Source organism: Strigops habroptila, chromosome 3 (genome assembly GCF_004027225.2).
Source record: "Strigops habroptila isolate Jane chromosome 3, bStrHab1.2.pri, whole genome shotgun sequence".
Lineage (NCBI taxonomy): Eukaryota > Metazoa > Chordata > Aves > Psittaciformes > Psittacidae > Strigops > Strigops habroptila.
The window spans coordinates 31869285-31888077 of NC_044279.2; the positions used below are offsets into that span (position 1 = coordinate 31869285).

Genomic DNA, 18793 nt, shown 5'->3' on the forward strand with positions numbered 1-18793 from the left:
CCAGGAATTCTGTTTCTGCCCATCTCCCTTCTTAGGCCCTGCAGCCACTTTTTCCATATTGCTTTCTAGTCCTACAGGAACTGCCTATTAGTTACACATCGTGATGTTAGCATACAGATCTTTGTTAAAAGAGATAATGAAATGATTCAGACAACACCAAACTAAAGCATCAATCTTTATTTATAAAGTAAATTACAAAATAGATAAGGTAAACTTAGTTAATTTTAGCATCTGAAGGTGGTTTTCATTGAATACACAGACACCGTAAATCAGAAGTTTCCTTTATCAATGTGTTTATCGAAGTAACGGAGCAATTATTGCCTTGATTAGTTTTGCAAACCTCTGACAGGAGTGTTTTAAAAGATCAACTTCTCCCTACTTTGCCACATAAACTTTTCAAACAATAATTACCTGCCATGTTAATTAACTATTTAATAGCTTGTGAGTTAACTGTAAGCAGCTGCGTTGCTTTTGGGTGTTATGAAGGCCAACAAGTTTGAATGGACACTTTCAATTATTAAATGACCAGAGACAGTTAAAGGAATAACTTCCATTAATGCCCTCATTTTGTGCTAGCTCTGAACATTCATTAACAGCAGTAGTGTTATGTGAGGCAACTACACAGATGTAAACGTGATAGATCTTACAAAAAGATTGGATGCTCCTTATTGCTTATTGTCAGGAGAAGAGCTACAAGAGGCCTGGAGAGGCAGTCGGTAGTGCAAGACTCGATACAATTCTCTTTGAGGGGAAAGGTGAGGGGGAAATACACTCAGGACATGACTCTGCTGGGTGGTCTGGGGGTTGTACACCCACATTGAATATTTTCAAGTAAGATAACTTGCAGTGCCCGGTTTGGGCTGAACTCTAAGCAGCCCATGATGAATGCCCTCACAGAATCACTTCACCAGTTCTCACCATCCTCCAGATTAAGTTTTCTACCTCCTATCCTCATCTACCTAGGACAGGACTGGGAAAAAAACCCAAAACAAATCCCAAACACAACATGCACATTACTGTATCAGGTCAAACTGTTCATTATTTAAAACATTTGGTATTAAAAACCTGAACTTCTTTACTGGCTCAAGTGTAAAAACATACGTGCACTCTTGGCACAGCTGACACATGGGCAGGAATACTAAATTCAAACAGAAAACCCTCTAGCAGCAATTTTTTAAGTGCTACATGCAAAGGTTTTCCTTGAAAAACCCCAAACCCCAAAATGAGTTAGGTGTGCTGAAAAGATTCAGGGTTCAACTAAAAATACATTTAATTACAGTGTACAATGAGCTGCACACACATTACCATGTTTAATAAACAATGACACTTGCCTGACAGGTAGCACACAGAAGAAACACTTCAAAGGCGTGGTCCTTGCCCTGGAGGCAGAAGGCAAGAGGCAGAAAAAGAACACGGTAGCCCAGGGCAAGCAGGAGATTAGCTGAGGAGCCAGAGCTATTGAAGTGGGTTGACGTAGTGTGTAAGATTAAATGAAAATAACTGAGGTGTCAAATTTCTACTGCATATAAAAAACCACAGTAAAACCAACAACTATTGCAATCTTCACATTATATAGTGCAATCTCTGACATCAATAACAAGCGAGTATCTCCAAATAAAATAATATATAAGATAAAACAAATTTCATCAGGAACTAGCAGTGTCAAAGCATTATTTCCCTAAAAACTAGGTTAAAATCTATCTTCCAGCAAGCAAACATGTGATTCCGCTATATAATGTGTACACCCTGCACCTATGACAATATGCAGCAAACCAAGACTTGCAACTCCCACGTAGCTTAGAAAAAAAAGAATTCAAACCTCACAAAGCTCACATGCAAGATGCTAAAAAGCAAGTCCCCTCTGGGGAATATAACCTATCCACTAGTATTTGCCTCATTACACGATTTTAAATATTTAAGGTCATCCGATACTTGATTTCCACATCCAATTCTTTTTGAATCCACTTGTTAAAATAACCTATTTTTCCTCTTCCTATTAAAGACATTACTCATGGTTCAATCAAGTTTAGACTATTCTGGGTGATTTTAGTATTTTAGAGAAGAGAAGGGTTAAAAAAATAATAAAAAAAGACAAAATCCTAACCAGGTGCTGCCAGCAGTTATTCAAGACCTAGCTGGATTTTGTTACAGATTTAAGTTACTATTAAAGTTCAAACATCTAGGAAAAGTAACTTTCAGTATACCTTGAAGGTTAAAACTGTAGTTGATACTGCAAATGCACGAGGATCTCAAGAATAACTCACCATTATGAAGAAAGTTAGTTCCATTTTTACCGAATTTACACAGTTTTAGATCCAAGTGCAGAGATAATCAATTATTTATTAGAAACTTTAAGCATATTGCTTTGAAAGCAGCTCCATAATCTACGGAGTGTACTAACTCATGCACTTTTAATCACCTTTCCCTTGGTCATTCAGTACTTACTATGTAAGGCCTACGACTGGTACAGAAGCCTGGAAAAGCTCTAGTGGTTTTATGTCAGATTTCTTTAAAAGACAGTTCCATGAAATCAGTTATAAATTTAACACGACCATGCTTTTGTGTGGGAAAATATCCAGCTATTCCTGAGCACAGACATTAACTGATGGGTAACTGATTTTAGTTTACCTTTTGTATTACCAAAAAAACCAAACCAACAAATCCCAACAATGCATCATGTCAAAACAGAAGAAAACTTTCTATTGTACTAAGAGCTAAAAGGATAAATAAAGATTTATCTGGGACAATGCTATACTGTCCTTCAGCTCTTCTCACATGGAAAGGGTTACAGGTTTCCATAGGCTACTCACAAGAACACAGGTTTGCTATCTAGACAGGCAGCTGCAACTGACCCACAGGAGAGATGAGCTTCATAGTCTTATGTGTGCAGAGTTTATGATCACAGCTATTAAATAATGGATTCTAAATTAAAATAAAGGGGTACTAGCTTAGTTTTCCTCTTTAGCTTTAAAATAATTAGCTCTTCCACATGTCATGAAACATGGTCAACGAATATAATCATGTAACAATATAAAAAGTGTTGAGGTCAGAGGAGAGAAGAGTAAAAAGAGCCTTTTTTTTTTGTTTGTTTTCTAGCATCTATGAATGGAATGATTTCAGTTCATTATCAAAAGCCAGAATTTCATTTCTCACTGTAATACTTAATACTAAACAGCGGTTTCTAATCACTAGGTGTTTCAGTCTCTGCTGGACCTCTAATCAGTCTTCGTATTCCCCTCTTCCCTGCAGGACCTTTTGGTTTAGCAAAACTTTGTTTGTAAGCATGTTGTTTTGGATGAACCTCTTCATACAGAAAGTCAGCAGTTAACTCATCACCATTATCTATTTCAATCTGGGAAAAAACCAAAACAAACAACATTTATCATATTCATCTTAAAGACATATTTAACAACATTTCAAAATTTTGCTGAAGCTCTAAATGCTTTATTAAAACCATATGTGCAATAATGTTCAGAGCAAAATGTTCTCCAACTTGTGCCGAATGCCTTGAGCAATCCTGAGTAGTTTTTCTAGGAATCTGCTATACTCTTACCAGTATTAAGTGTGATTCGACTTAAATATTTTTCCTGAAATACAAGCGCAGCATACGCCAAGAAACTTCCTCTGTCCCAAGCTTTAGCACAGTGCACATGTTAATACTAACTAGGAGTACACATTCCACCTGGAAACAAGTGCTTATTTACTCACTTCTAAAGTAACTTCCTTAATAAAAGCAAGCAGCGTGCGGATCATTCAGAATTACCATTTCCTTTCTTTATTCTCCCCTCTAAAATAAAACCTTTCCATTGTCCCAGTGTAATCACCACCTTTTAAGATTTATTTTTTTTTCCTCACTAAAACGTGCTTTAAACACGTATTGTAAAAGCAATGCGCGCACATACTGTTGTCTCTTGAGACAGAAGGGGAGGAGTACAAACAGCTTACACGATTAGCTGGCTACTGCAACTCAGCAACTATTCAAGCCAGGGACAGGCTAAAATAAGTTTAATGAACAAAAGCAGAGGTGGTTTTGGTTTTTAAAATTTAAGCATAGAAACCTTAATGGAAAAGCTGTTCTCAAGCCAAACCCCACTGTTCTGAATTGCAGGAATTTGAAATTCAGAGAAAAACTTTGGCCCTGCTCTCCTAAGCATTCAACACTTCGTGGCCTGCAAACCATAGCATTTGCCAGCCACAGGATTGCTGTTACAAGTACATGCTTCACAAACATGTCTATGGGAATTTCAGAAGTCACATGGTGCATTTATTTCATTGTAGAAAGAAAATTTCTGAGAAATAATTACATATAAAACCACATAGCAATAATCTACTTAATTCATGTCATCTCAGTAAAAATAGGATTTGCTCTGCTATTTTTCACGTAGTTATAATCCTGACAGAAACCCAGCCTCAAAGTTTTTCTAAATTCACAGCATTATTGTTAAGAACGTAACCAGAGGTCACATATTCCACAAACAGACCATTCCTATGGTCTCTGCTCTGGAGGTGAGAAGCAAATTATTGCACAGTAGTAAAACCTATGCAATGTGAAAAGATCAGTTTACTTTTAAGTTTCAGAACTGCAACTTGATATTTTGAAAATCCTTCAATAACCTTGGCTTTAAAAAAATTCAGTGTTCAACAACAGCAATGAGGTACAAAATATAACAGGCCTTTTACTAAGGAATTACGTTAGTTCTAAATAGTCCTTCAAAGCACTCTCAAACACTCCCTTGATGCACAAGAATATGTTTGCTAAAGCTATGAAAGTGTAGAAGTTATGAAACAAAGGAAAGCTTCCATGATTTAACTTTGTATCTGGAGATTTATCAGTAAGTATTTCTTGTTCAGGACAAAGTTTAACAGTTACACAAAACTTTTCATTGTTTAGAAAAGGTGGTGGCAAAGAAAGTTATAGTTAGATACTAAGAAGCGAACAGAGGGAAGGAGGAAATACCAGTATACCCGCTGTACTTACCTTTCTAATTATCTGCATCCACAACTGCCTTTCTACAATTTCTAACAGTGGACTTTTGCAACTAGAGTAGAGCATTCGTTCTCGTATACTACAGGTATACCCTGGCATTGAGTAGATGAAAACTGCAGAGAAAAAACAACCAACCCATAAATCAGACCATAACTATACTCCATCAAAACCTGTATCATAAAATCATTTACAGCAGAGGCATTGCAAATCAACTATGCAATCTGAAAGGGAAAAAATGTAACACTATTCTGGATCTTTTTTTGCTTCAGCAAGTGTTTCATTTCAAATGGGGGATGAGAGAATGGCCACTAACTTTCTGTTTTGACATGAAGACTATCAAAAGGGATAGCTCACAACTTTCTAAACATAAAGACTCCTCAGAAGTCAGTTTCACAACCAAATGCCTCTGAAATTTATGATCATGCTGACAAGACAGATTACTTCTGTGACACATCTTTCTGCCTCAAAATTACTAAAGTATGTGAAACAAGCCAATGAAATTTCATATTGGGAAATTTTCTCATACCTATGGATTCCAAATAGTCTCCTTCATGGGCATGCTTATACAGGAAAAAGTGGTAACGCGCAGCATCCTTTGGAATTCTTTTTGGCAAGTCCTTCAGTTCAGTATGAAGTGTGTTGGCCAAAATAATAGTTTCATTTTTCATATCAATTTGCTGTTAACAAAGCAAACCTGAATATAGTTAAAACACAGAAAGCAAACCAGAGAACATGACAGGATGGAAAAAAAATATTAATCTAATACAGACTGGTAATTTATCAGTGTATGACACCAGTGCACACTGTTTAATGTGTGGGTAATCTATTTTATACTCACTATTCAAAAAACAAAGTATTTTATACTTGCCAGTTGTACATAATTGATTTTCTTATTTTTCAATTTCTCCAAAGCCTGAATAGCTTCTTTAGCAATGGGGAATGCTACTCCTTGCAATGTTTGATGCTTGGTATCTATACCAACATCCGTCTGCACCTGGAACAAAGGTCAATGGTGATGTGAACAGAAACCTTTGTAAGCATTCATTTGGGTTCATAGAGTAACTGACAGTGCATTGCATATGGTTACACACAGAGTTAGCAGTAGCTATTCTAAGAACAAACTACCCCAAAACATCATCATCATATGCAACAAATTTGTGTTTTTTAATATACAGGTCATGTTTGCTTGCTAACCTGAAAACAGTTTCCTATCTCTGAAACAGCAAGCTTGGCAGAGCCAACAGAATCAGTAGCGGGAAAACTGGCTCAAGCCCCAGTGAAGAAGCTCCAAGCTAAATTCTGGTATAGATACAATAAGCCAGGAGGAATGAGCTTGGTTTTCATACGCTGTGTTATACTTCTGAACTGACAATCCTGCTCATAAGCTTTTTTGTATCTTTAAAAATTTTAGACCACAACATGCAAATACAATTTCTAGGTAATCAAAATTTTCCAAGGAAGAGAGAAATTATATCTTATGAAACAAACTGATCTTCTTGGAAAAGCAAAGCAACTACCCTCCCTCCTGCTTCAACACCCTCCCCGTAAAAGCCTACACCAAAAGGAAAGCAAACAAAACAAATTAATAAAATCTTAATTTTTGACTTCTAGAAGGTATAACAAGAAGTAAAAAAATCCTGGCTGACTGCAAGCTAGACAATTGTTCATAATCCAGTTGTGTTAGTCACAAATGCTTTGAGAAAAAAAACAGTTATTTTAAAGCCATTTTTCAAGAATTTAGGTTTATTTTAACATTCATGCATGAGCTCTGGCCTCCAGCTTTCCCAGGTCTGAACTTATTGTTTAAGTATTAGCTTTTGAATATACTGTCTTTTATAATTTCATAAATACATTTAACACTGGTGATAAAGCTGCAGTACTCAGAAAAGTGTACGAAATGGAAATGTGGGTCTCAGATCTATTAATTAGAAGATGTTCAGCTTCAATTAAAGAGAGATGCTAATGAAATATGAAACAAACTGATAAAAAAGTAAAACCCAAAGATATCTGGGGCAACACTAAATCATACTCTACATTTTAAGGAACAGCGTATCAGCAATGAGGGAAGAAGAAGAAAAGAAAGCAAGTGGAAGAGCTTAGTTTTGTATAAAGATTGATAAATCTATGAAGAAGGTTATGGAAAAAAAATATCTGCAGGATATATCTGCATAAAAGGCTGATTAATATAAGCATCACAAAAATAATAAACCATAATTAAATACCATACTACATAAACCACATTAAAATACAAGCAGGAATAAACCCAAACATAAAAAGGAGCTGTGAAGTGTGAGGACAGGCAAGGAAAGAGAGTAACCCAGCATAACTCCAGAGTTGTTAACATGAACAAAATCCATTTGTCTGTACTGCAACATGTTTCAGACCATTAAAGCAAAAGAAAACCACCCAAGTCACTTAAATATATTTGAGTTCACACCATAAGATTTGTTAGTGCTGACTGCTGAGTGGTGGATAAAATGGCAGATGCAGAATATAGTTGACTTTCTGGGATACAGCTAACTTTATCAAAGGGGAGGGGGAAACAGGAATGACTTTTCTCTGCCTTCCCCAAACAGGGGATATCAGACTAAACTAGTAGATAGCAGGCAGTGGGTCCTTACATAGTACTTTGTCAAGCTGTGGAATATACTGCCAACAAAAACTTTATGTGGATTTTGAAAAATGACAAGACTAGATAATGGATGAAAACCCTATTAAGAACAATTATATAGTAAGATGTCATCTCTTGCTCAGGCAGATCCCTACCTGCAAATGCTGAGGCAACAGAAGAGTATTCAAGGGAATCATTATAGCTGTCTTGCCCTGCTTTTACACCCTTCTTAGATTTCTGCTGTTGTTCACTCAGGGACTTGACAGCAAATGAGGTGATCCTTTGATCTGACCCAGTAAAATATTTCTTAGGGTAATTATGAAAGAATATATATATAAAAAACTTTTTTTCTTTTTTTTTATTTTAGATCAGAAAGCTTTTAGCTTCCCGAGTCTAATTACAGGCTTCATAATGGTGGAAACAATAAAGAGAGAAATGACATAAGTCAATGTATTGCAAGATGCTTCAAAGCACAGTTTATATACCTCTGAAAAGCACAGCTACTGCTGCTGAAGTTTCATAACAGCACATAATACTAATACCACAAGTGATCATCAATACCGCAAAAGTTTTACATTCATTAGTATTTGGGGTTTAAGTTGTTCAAGTAGAATGAAGTGTGTGGTGATGCTGAATGCATTTCTACACTGTGTGAAAATAGACGTGGAAAACACCAAGACACCACCGGGGAAAAAAATAAAAAAAAAAAAGCCAACCCACAACAAAATTGCAGCAAAAGCACAGTAGAGTGAAAATGTAAGAGAAGATACAGAGCTGCATTTAACAAGATGATTTGCTGGTATCCAGCTGCAGAAACAAACCGTACTTCAAATACATGTACCACAGCTGTAAAATACAAGCCTAAAGAACTACTAAGATCAGCACATGACCTATTTTAATACATGTCTGAACACGAACAGTGATCAAGAGAAGGAAAACGTGACAAAAGAACTCCCGAAACTTTGTGGTCACTATCTAGCTGACAAACATCAAATCACTTGGTTAAAGGCATTTGTTAGAGGTTTTTCTACAAAGCATTTATAGCAAAAGCAAATCTGTCTCTTAAACGGACTAGCTACTTGTTTTGGATTTGTATTTTATTTTTATTGGAATTCCATTCACATCCTCTCACTCTTAAAGACAAGTGCACTGGTGCTGGAAGTATGTTTCCTCTAGGAATAAGGCTGCTGAAATACTCCTGACAATCATCCACTGCACAGCTGCTATGTTGCGTTTTCACTACAATTTCTGCCACCATGGGAAACATATGCAGGCAATCACAGAACGGCTGAAGTTGGAAGACACCTTCTGAGGTCATCTTATCCAACGACCCTGCCCAATCAGGGCCACCTAGAGCCAGTTGCCCAGCTCTCTGTCCAGATGGCTTTTGACTATCTCCAAGATGGAGACTTCACAACCTCTCTGGGCAACCTGTGCCTGTGCTTAGTCACCCTTCACAATGAAGCACATACAGTGATGTTAAAAGCATATTAAGGGCCAAAGCTGCAACAATTAAGCTCTGCAGTTGTGAGGCCTCTGACTCAGGCACTAGGCCCAGCAAACTCAGCAAGATCATGTCACTTCAACTCCAGCCATCATTATCTCGCAGCCTCAACTCACTGGGGAAAAAATTATAGTCTCATCCACTCAAACTTTCTGAAACTGTCCATTTTCTATTCTGCCCTTTTTTACACTAGAAAGACTTTTTTCCTACAATGTGTTTGGAACTCTGCACCCAGTTTCCCATCCACACTCAAAGACATTGTAGGTACCTCATTAATCTTAATTTGTCGAAGTTCCTCTTCTGCTGCAGTCAGAGGTGCAGGGGAGGACTGTGATATCAAATATTTTTTATATCCATTCAGTGAAACATCATCCTGAAAGCACAAAATTAATAATTTTTTGATACTAAAAGTTTTCTTCAAAGATGTTCTATGCACTGTTAAAAAAGCCATTACTTCCCTTACAGTTGCGGTCATTTTATTTGAATGGATTACAAGTGTAGGTGCATTTGCAAGTTCAGCTCATCTTCTTGCACAGCAGGGCCCACTGGGCTGCTCTCGTACCCAATTATATTGTGGGCAGCATTTCCATAGTCAGTCCTCAATTACTTTGCTAATTCAAAAATTCACGCTAATGAAGACTGTGCATGGAGCTATTCAGCCTTCTTGGACAAAACGCCACAGAACTGCCACAATTTAATAAATAATTAAAAAGTTAGTCTATTTTCTTATAAGATTTGCATGCTCAGACAGATAGCTTATTGGTAGTTTTCTACCTAAAAATGGGAGACAGAAATGTTACCTTAGGACAGGGATTAAGCACATGATAACTACAAATAGTTTAGGACGCAACATCACAGAAGTGATGAATTCTCATAAGCACTTTGCCAAATTCATTAATACTCAGTGTCAGCTGTGATTCTCTCCAAAGAGGTTGATATCAGAGGCAATTTCCATTGTGGTTTTATTATTAAGGTGGTCAATCAGAAAAGGGCAGAACTTTATGCAATCATATGAATGTGATTTTATACTCAAGTTCTGAGGAGAAAGAGAAAGCTGCTTCTTGGCTCTTCCCTTTCTGGAAGAGACAGACCTTCCCAAATACAATTTCCAGTGCCAACATTCCATTATGCCTTGTTTCAGGAGTCCAGAGGTAAGGAGGTTAATACACGTGAAGTAGCAGATGGGACCATAACCAGGTTCCACCAGGATAACAGAGCTGGTTGCAACTAAACTATCCTTGCATCTAACAAAATACAGAGTAACCCCCTGGATGCTGATCAAGATTCTGAGTGGCGTTTGCGCCTTGGATACCTGGAAGCTGTGATTTTCACACAGATGAAAATTAGAAGCCAGCTACAATTAACAAGCTTACAAAGACACAGAAACCAACAATTTAGACATATATTCAACTGTAACACGACCTTGGAAAAAGTGAGTTACATTGAATTCATCCTCTTAAGTGCCCCAGGCACATTCTAAAATAACAGTAACAGACAAATGCAATGCTCATCCCTTATAATTAAAATGGAAGCTTAGATTTGGGCTCTCTGTTGTAGGGCTAGATACAAATACTACATATTACATAGTCTAGTGCAAGTGATGGTGAGACATTACTTGATTGAATGGGCAAGAAAAGAAAAATAACATGACCTCTACCAATAAACCTTCTTAGCAACTCAGTTATCTACTTCGCTAAAGTATTTCAGCCTCTCCAAAGAGGTTTCTTAGTGTGTTTGTTCAGATAATGAAGCCTCCATCACAGGTTAATGCTGAATATAAAAAATTATTTACTCAGTGAGCAGCAGAATTAGCCTCATATCCTTATGGATTTGTGTGTCCATCACAACAGCCCATGTCTCTTCCACAGCTTTTTCCCCACAACAGTATCCTCTGTTCTTCCCTAAATCTCCAACTCCTTCCCTCCCTTCAGCACCAGCTCCCTCTGTCAGTAGTGGCGGTGCTTTGGTTCAGATTTGTGCATATGATGAACTAATTAACAGACCAAAGAGATGATAACTGCTGCAGTCTCTCAGTTTGTGCTGAAGAAAAGGGTAACGGTAATTTGAATCTCTAAGTAATCATCCGTTTTCATGAAAGCTATAGGAATTCTGTATTTTTCAGAACTCTAACTTGTATTTTTTTAAAACTGGCAATGGATTATAAAGACTGTCTCATGTCTGCCTGACAAACAGGCAGACATCACAACCATGTAAGACTTATTTCCCAAAGAAACCTTAATCAAAAAACACCACAAATTCATACTGGTAACATCAACTACTGTTTTTAGTGTCTAAAGTCAGTCTGGTGACTTTAAAAAGAAAAACATACCTGTACTGTTCCAAATACTTCATCCTTAATATGACCACCTCCAAATTCTTTCTTAAGTGTTGCTCGGGTTGCTGCATACAACATTTTTTGACGAACCTAGCATATAACAAAACAGTGCTGGTTTGGTTTGGGTTCTTTCGGGTTTTTTGTCTTTGGTGTACACAGAAAATCTAGCATGTTGGTGTACCAAGTCCATCAACAAACATCTTTCTTGAACAAATACTTTAAGTGTTGAAACTGCATTAGGAAGTTGTAATTCGTAATAAAGAATAAACTCCATGGAATGAGTTCTGGATCACAATACTAACACACACTATTAAATTCTTAAAGGCATGATACCACGCATTATTATCAAAGTAATTCTAAAACTAAATTGCAGCTTTAGTAAGAGTATGAGGGGTTTTTTAGTGACTCCAGGTAGTTTTTGTTCAATATGGAGTGGAAAAATTAAATTTCCTAGGGGTAAAAGATCTAATGAAGTTTGCTCCCTATCAATTTGTGTCTAACACAGTCACTTACTCCTCTCTCAACAGTCCCATCTTCCCACCTTATTTCACTGTCATGCCATCCTCACCACAGTACCTCACTTCTTCCACCTAACCTCTTCTGTGCACTCCAACTCTTGGTGCCTTACTATTTTTCCCAGCTGCTAGTGAAAGCAGTAGGAATACTGGAAAAGCTTTACTTTTTGTCTTCCCTTATCTCAACATTCCCAGAACCTGCACACAGTATTCTAGTTTCTCCTAGAAATCTTTAACTCCAACCTCAGTTCCCTCCCATGTTCCTTAACTAACAGTATATTCTGTGGCAGGTCACAGATCCACAAGTGCCAGCTGAGCAGCCAGCAAGCCAAACAGAACAGCTTGAGCTCACACTATAATCCTTCTCTCTATGGTAACACCCATTGAGGTTTCTTTCCTTCCTTCTTTCTTTCTTTCATCCTTCCATGAATTTTCGTGGAACACTGACAGAAAGATAGACAAGCAAACAGGGCAGAAACATGTTTTTCTCTCCTCCAATAAGGCTAGAAATAAGCTGGATCAGCTGCACTCACTCTAGACCCACTGAGCTCCTCCATCAGCTTCAATAAAGATGTTTTCCCAGTTTTCCTGGGGGAAAGTTAGGGGAAGGTTGGGGAATGCTTCATTCCTCAAATCCTTTTCCTTCATATCTAGGATTCAGATCAAATGGCACCGTTGAAACATCATTAGCAACATGAAGTCTCTGATGAATGTTACTTACAGGAGAGTGATCAGGTGACCACGCAATGAAGACCCACTCATATCCTTGAGCATTCCGAGAATCTAATCTGTATAATATATAACATGGTTGCTTGTCTTCAAGAAGTGGAAGGACAAAGGAATCATAATCCTTTTCCCATGATCCAACTGGCTGCCTAGAGGATCCCACAACAAGCTGTTCTATAACCAATAACCAAAGCTACAAGTTAGCAACAATATAGTTAATGCTGTTTTTCAAAATTAGCAATTACGATAAACAGTTAATCAGACACTTCATCTTTCATAACGATGTCCACAAGAATGGAAGTCAAGAACAGTCAGTATGAAAGCAGGTGAATTCCTACAAAAGCTGTGCATGTTCAAACCCTAACTCACTTTAACCCAAATACAAATAATTGAAAAGTAACATGCTGGTTGTCTGGAAGTTCTTTGATCTGAAGGGATAAGATTGATGTTAGTGTTTTTAGCATAATAAACACAGAAGGGAAATAAAAACTCTCTTATCCCAGTTAATTTTTAAATTGCGATACTTAAGTAGAAACAAGATGAGAATAAGCTTTTAAATTTTAGAATAGAATTACTGATGCTCTTGCTATAACATATTAGTGTTTGTACTGAGTCAGTAACGCAGTCATATAGTGAAAAGAGTTTGTAATTAATATGCTTGCACTAAGCACTTTAACTTGACTATGTAAGTAGATAAACCTCTTTCTAACACAGCTTCATAACTGGTCTCTTTAAATGACTGAAGCTGTTTATTGTGTATAATTAGCTTAAATCTGTATAGAATACTTCAGATGAGATTTAATTATGTGAACAGCTGTAGCAGCAAGATTTTTCTCTCATTTATAAATCACATCTCCACTTCCAAGGGAAAGTAACAGTATAGTGTATTTCAAAATGTTTATCAGCTTCCCAATAAACAGTAGTACCCACAATTGAAACAGAAATACCTTGTTTAAATGGAATCCTACAACAGTCTGAGGACCACCATAGTAGCTCATAAACAAAGTATCTTTTGAGAGTCTAGGACCTAACTTGTAAAACTTCAGACAACAGTATACAAACGCCTCTACAGCAAGGCACTCTATCACAGTAAGTCACAGAACACAAACATCTCGGGGAGGGTGTTGGGCCCTTCTTTGAATTAGTGCAAAGTAGGTAAGTTGTACACCTACACTAGAGTACTAAGAATGTATTTGCCAATTCTGAACCCTAGGTGGCTTTATACTCACTGGATTTAAGATGGAAAAATTCAAAGGAACTCTATTGCCCAGCAGCAAACCTCTTCTCTTACTAACTCAGATTAGCAGAACTCAAATTGACTATTATGTGTTGACTAAGGGCAGTTGCTGAAAGCTCCTGCAGAAAGATGAAGTAACTCTTCCAGTATTCCTGGAGTTTTAGAGGTTTCTTTCTGAACTGTGGAAAATAGTATCAAAGACTGGATTCTGCTTCTACATAGAGGCAAAATGCATATACATATATACACACAAAAAGGAAAAATATGGGGAATGTCTTCCATTTGTATCATTATGAGGCTTAATTTCATATTAAAAAATAGCATACATACAAAAGTATATTGCTTTACCTTGCCTAATAAGAAAAAAAAAAAATAATTCAATGGTTTGCCAGCATTTGCTACCTTTTGCTAGTAAGACTATACCATAGTGACCTGCCTATAATATTACTATTGCTACTTCCTTAAGGAAATCAGTATTAAAATGTCAGAAGACTTTCTCAGAAAAGCAAGCACAAAGGTTACCTAAGAATAAACGTATGTGTATGTACATGTACGTAGTCCAGCTAACATGTATTTCAGTGAACTGTAAATGCAAGAACTCTACAAAGAATAAAAAACTCACGGTGGGCATCTGAAGTACTTCAAAAGATGGACAAAACCATGAAGTGTCTTATACAGTCAACCAGCAGTGCTATTAAAAAAAGTAATTATGCATTCTATCTTGCAACGTTTGCAGCCTTGATCAATTGCCAAGAATTTCAAAGATCAAACTCAAGTTCTGCAAGAAGTTATGTAATTTTATATTTATACAGATACATGAGATTTAAGGAACGCTTTTATCTTTGAAGATTTGTACAAAGTTACAGATTTTTGAAGATACTTTCTATGTAGCCAGATTCCTACTTAAGCGTCTGCTTTAATAGAGCTTAATAGAGCTTTCTACATGCAGCAGACCCCAGTATAAAAGGCAGATAATATTTAGGCTTCATCTAAAATGACTAGCTGCTCTGCAAGAAATTTTCTGTCTACTGAAAGTAACCAAAGTGACAAAACACCACACAGGCGTGAATTTTCTTTTCCTTACTTTCTTTAGTAAGACAAGCAGAGTAAGCTCATTTATACTATTCATATGAAATGCACAGCAGTTATGAAATGATAAGAAAACTTCAAATTCAAAAATACAGTAGCATTGTACTGAAAAGCTCAGCATCTTAAGATCTTACCTTCTATATATGAAAGACCTTAGCAATATTAAGATTGGCAGAATTTTGGTTTTTTAAGCAATTGTACATGTAGGTCACTAAAACAACTATGAAAATATCTAAAAGAATCAGAGAAAAAGATTAAAATTTGACTAACCATTGTCAATGACTATTTTTAAAAGCCTGTATTGTCCATTTCTGGCTCCAACAAAGGTGTCTTTAACACTTCCACTAGCTGAAAAACATAAAAGTAACCAAATTAACATATTTCACTTCTTAGGACAAAGAACATTCACAAAGGTAAGAGCAACACTGGAAAAGTGTACACTGGTCCTTCACTAGAAAGTTGGACTGAAAAAGGAACATGGGCATTATGTTCCCTCTATGCTGCATGCTGTTCCAGCCAGGGGCATGCCACAAGAAGATGGCAGGCAGTTATTACAGACCAGCCCTGCTTTCTAGCATACCGTGTGATTTTCAACATTGTGAAAATCAAAGGTGACATCATATCATCACTCTCCAGTTTCAAAGTTAACACAGCAACACAATAAAAATATGACACATCTCAAATTACAATAGCTTCATGAAGGCTGCAGGCTCAGTACAGGCTTTCAGGCAGAACCTTTATGCCTGCCAGGAAAATGTTAGAGATGGTCTGGCAAAAGTGCCGTTTTCTTCCTGAGGACACCTCTCTGAAGTGTAACAGTGAAGGCTGCCACTCATTGCTCTTCTTTCACATCATCTTATCTCCTTGTATGTATCTTGATGACACTGTTCAAACCCTGACCTATAGCAACCAGATGCCTTAAAATGAATTTACAAAGTAACTAAAAACATTTTAAAAGTCCATAATTCACATTAACACTACACCACAAACACAAGACTCATTTTCCTAAGCAGACTGAAGACCTGTTCTTGACTTACATGAAGATCATTCCTATCTCAACTGCTCTGCTAGATAATCCGAGTGCAAATCAGTTTAACTATACCATAGACAGAGGGTTGTACAGCATTTATCGAAGAACAATTATTGCAAGCTGGTCCTTTAAGTAATCCCACAACATAGAGCATAGCACCAGCAAAACAAACACCAAACCAGGAAACAAGTAAAATGGATTATTTATAGTCAGATTGAGGCCAACTGAACAGATGGTCAGATGGTATCCAGCAACACTGCTGCCCATACTCAAAACATTTTAAATCCATGCCCATCTAAGTGATGCCCAGGCCCATTCTGAAATGCCACAATGGTGTGGGAGGGAAAGGAGGTGTTAAACAAACTGAACTGCATTGGGTTACCAGCCCGACCCCAGATTCATCCCACTAACCACTGCAGACCCTCACCGTAACTTGCTGCCAGCTTTTCTCATTGTCTCTGCCCGTCCTCACCATTCCATTCAGCACACAAACACTGCATCACTTTCTAGACCTTTCAGTTCCCCCAGGGCCCTTTTTTTTCTTGTCCTCTTCTTGTTTATTATCTTTTTATTCTTTATTCTCTCAATACAACCCTACACACCAAAAGACAAAAATACAGCAATCCCTGCACCAATACCAGAACTGTAACAGCTCCCGAAGTAGCATTTTGAGACAAAACATCTAAGAAACCATCTCACTATCAAGTGAGCTATGCTTTTTTTTCTCATAAAGGTTTTAAATTCACAGCAGAATGCTGTTATTTTATATTTAAACTTTTGGCACAGACCTACTGAATTAAAATCTGGGTTTATTTCATAAATCTTTTAAAGAATATTATTTTAAAATTATTTAGAAGACTATGAACATATTCTATCGTATTTCTCTGCAGCTCAATGCATTCTGCAACTTCCTACACTATTTATCTGCCCTGGCCTGTTTGAAAGTCCAGTCCTTTTAGCAACTGCCTGGTACATATCACTGGCTCCATGACTTCATTTCTGTTTCCAGAAAAGAGCAGCCCATGCTGCCAAATCTTGCAATTGTTTATGAGTGACAGTGGCCTGTCTGTAGCTAAAGCCAGCAATGGCACAACAAGTGCTATTCCTCTTCCAAATTGCAGAAGCGGATGCTTTGCTGCAAACAGGACTTCTGATCAGTGGCTGCGGAGGCAGGATCCATGCAGGAAAGCTGCCGAGTTCTCTACAGCTCTCCTCAGAGGACAGAGATTCTCAAAGACATGAAGGAGAGCAGCAGAAGCAGCTTAGCCACTCTTCTTGCTTGTGGTAAGCAACAGGATATTCTTGTGCTCCTCCCTCCAGCATTGCCAGGAGAACAAGGGAATGAAGAGCCACTGTTAATAGTTTCCTCCAGCCTGGGAAAAAAGCTATCCCAGGTGCACCTCTAGCCTGAGAAGGGTTGAAAATGTGAAACAAGAAGGAGCAAAAAAGAGCAAAGACTGGCATGCAGGAGATGGAAGAGAAGCGAGGTGAAAGGGTGCAGACCAAATGCAGTTAATGGACAAAAAAGGGAACAGAGAAGCAGTTAAGAGCTGCCGTGGCTAGGACAAAAGTCACCTTCAATAATAACTATGGGAGAACAGGCAAAGTACATGGTACTAGTCACTGAACAAGCAGATTGCAGAAAACGAGACAGTAAAACCCGACGCCCCCATAATCCTGCAGTATAATCCCTTTTTAGCAATTCCGTGATTTGGGGGGACCCGGTAATGCTGAGAAACAATACCCTGTCTTCTTCTACTTGCTCCTCGCACCCTCCAAGGCCTGGAAACACGGGGGAAAAAGGTTCCCCCATACTCTCCCCCTTTGTGGCCTCCAGCGATGGGGGTTTTCAATGGGCTTTCCTACTCCGGGACACACAGTTCTCCTCAGGGCTCCCGCTACAACGGACCCCGCAGCGACCCTCGGCATTTCCCGTGCTGTCCAACTCATCCCAACCCGCTGCGGCCACTCCGAGCGGGCGGGCCGGGAGGTGCCCGGGGAGACCCCGCAGCCCCGGCTCCCGCCGCCGCAGGACAGCCTGCGCCAGGGAAGTCACCTGCGCCAAGGGGGGGTCTCCTCCCCACGTGTGGATTTCTGCAGGCAGTACTTTCCTCGGGCGGGCTCCCCGCCGCCCGCAGGCGGGCAGGCGCGGACAGCCGTGCGGGCGAACCCCGCGAGTCTCCGCCTGACTCCCAGCGGAGCGGCGGCCGCCCGGGGCCGGAGCCAGCAGCAGTTTCCCCCCCTCAGCTCGCCTGTCCTCCCCGGCACCCCGCGGCGGAGAGGACGGGCTCCTCCAGCAGCGAACAAAGACCGCGGCGGGGGACAAAATTCCGCCGGGAGCGGCCCGTTAAACCGACCACCTCCCCCCGCGCCGCGCCGCGCCCCAACCCGACCCGCAGGGAAAGGCGCTCCGCCCGCCCGGCTGGCAGGGGCAGAGGCGGAAGGGAGCCGCCTGTCCCAGTGGGCACCGCGGTGCGGGTACCTTGGATACCGGTCTGGTGGGACATGTCGCACCGCCGCGCCCCGGGCAGTGCCGCCGCCGCCTCACAACCCGCCCGGCCCGGCCCGGCCGCGCTCACGTGATGCGCCGCCGCCACTCAGCGGCCGGGGGGGAGCGCGGCGCCTTCCGGGACCCGCCGGCCCGGGCCGGCCCCAGCGTCCCGCGGTGCTGCTGCTGCTGCCCCCTACAGCGGGGACCCTCCGGGCAGGACGTCCCCTCACTGTGCCCGCTCGGCGCCCGCGGACGGCGCCTCGGGGCG

The 18793-nt window shown here is 39.5% G+C and overlaps 1 protein-coding gene across 3 annotated transcripts; it reads right to left on the reverse strand.

Moving 5' to 3' along the window:
* Window positions 1-162: 162 nt before the first annotated feature.
* TWF1 (twinfilin actin binding protein 1) lies at window positions 163-18603 on the reverse strand. Of its 3 annotated transcripts, XM_030479067.1 has the most exons (9): window positions 18517-18601; window positions 15275-15352; window positions 12674-12852; window positions 11432-11527; window positions 9371-9475; window positions 5856-5981; window positions 5514-5664; window positions 4979-5100; window positions 163-3352 (listed from the first exon to the last, which is right to left on the reverse strand). In XM_030479067.1, the coding sequence occupies exons 1-9, from the start codon at window positions 18539-18541 to the stop codon at window positions 3182-3184; spliced, it is 1053 nt and encodes a 350-aa protein (XP_030334927.1). In that variant the 5' UTR covers window positions 18542-18601; the 3' UTR covers window positions 163-3181. The 3 variants fall into 3 exon arrangements, 2 of the variants coding, with proteins under 2 accessions (XP_030334927.1, XP_030334928.1); XM_030479068.2 differs by lacking the exon at window positions 9371-9475 and having other exon boundaries at window positions 18517-18597; XR_003990516.1 differs by lacking the exons at window positions 163-3352; window positions 4979-5100; window positions 5514-5664; window positions 5856-5981 and adding an exon at window positions 9008-9018 and having other exon boundaries at window positions 9071-9475; window positions 18517-18603.
* Window positions 18604-18793: the final 190 nt, after the last annotated feature.

What these genes read in the sequence shown, in the direction of transcription:
- TWF1 (XM_030479067.1), bottom strand. Translation starts at nt 18,541, where the DNA reads ATGTCCCACCAGACCGGTATCCAAG. An exon ending in AAAAATAGTCATTGACAATG is followed by an intron (nt 12,853 to 15,274) that starts GTTAGTCAAATT and finishes TATTGGTTATAG; the next exon opens with AACAGCTTGTTGTGGGATCC. An exon ending in GGTCACCTGATCACTCTCCT is followed by an intron (nt 11,528 to 12,673) that starts GTAAGTAACATT and finishes GTTATATGCTAG; the next exon opens with GTTCGTCAAAAAATGTTGTA.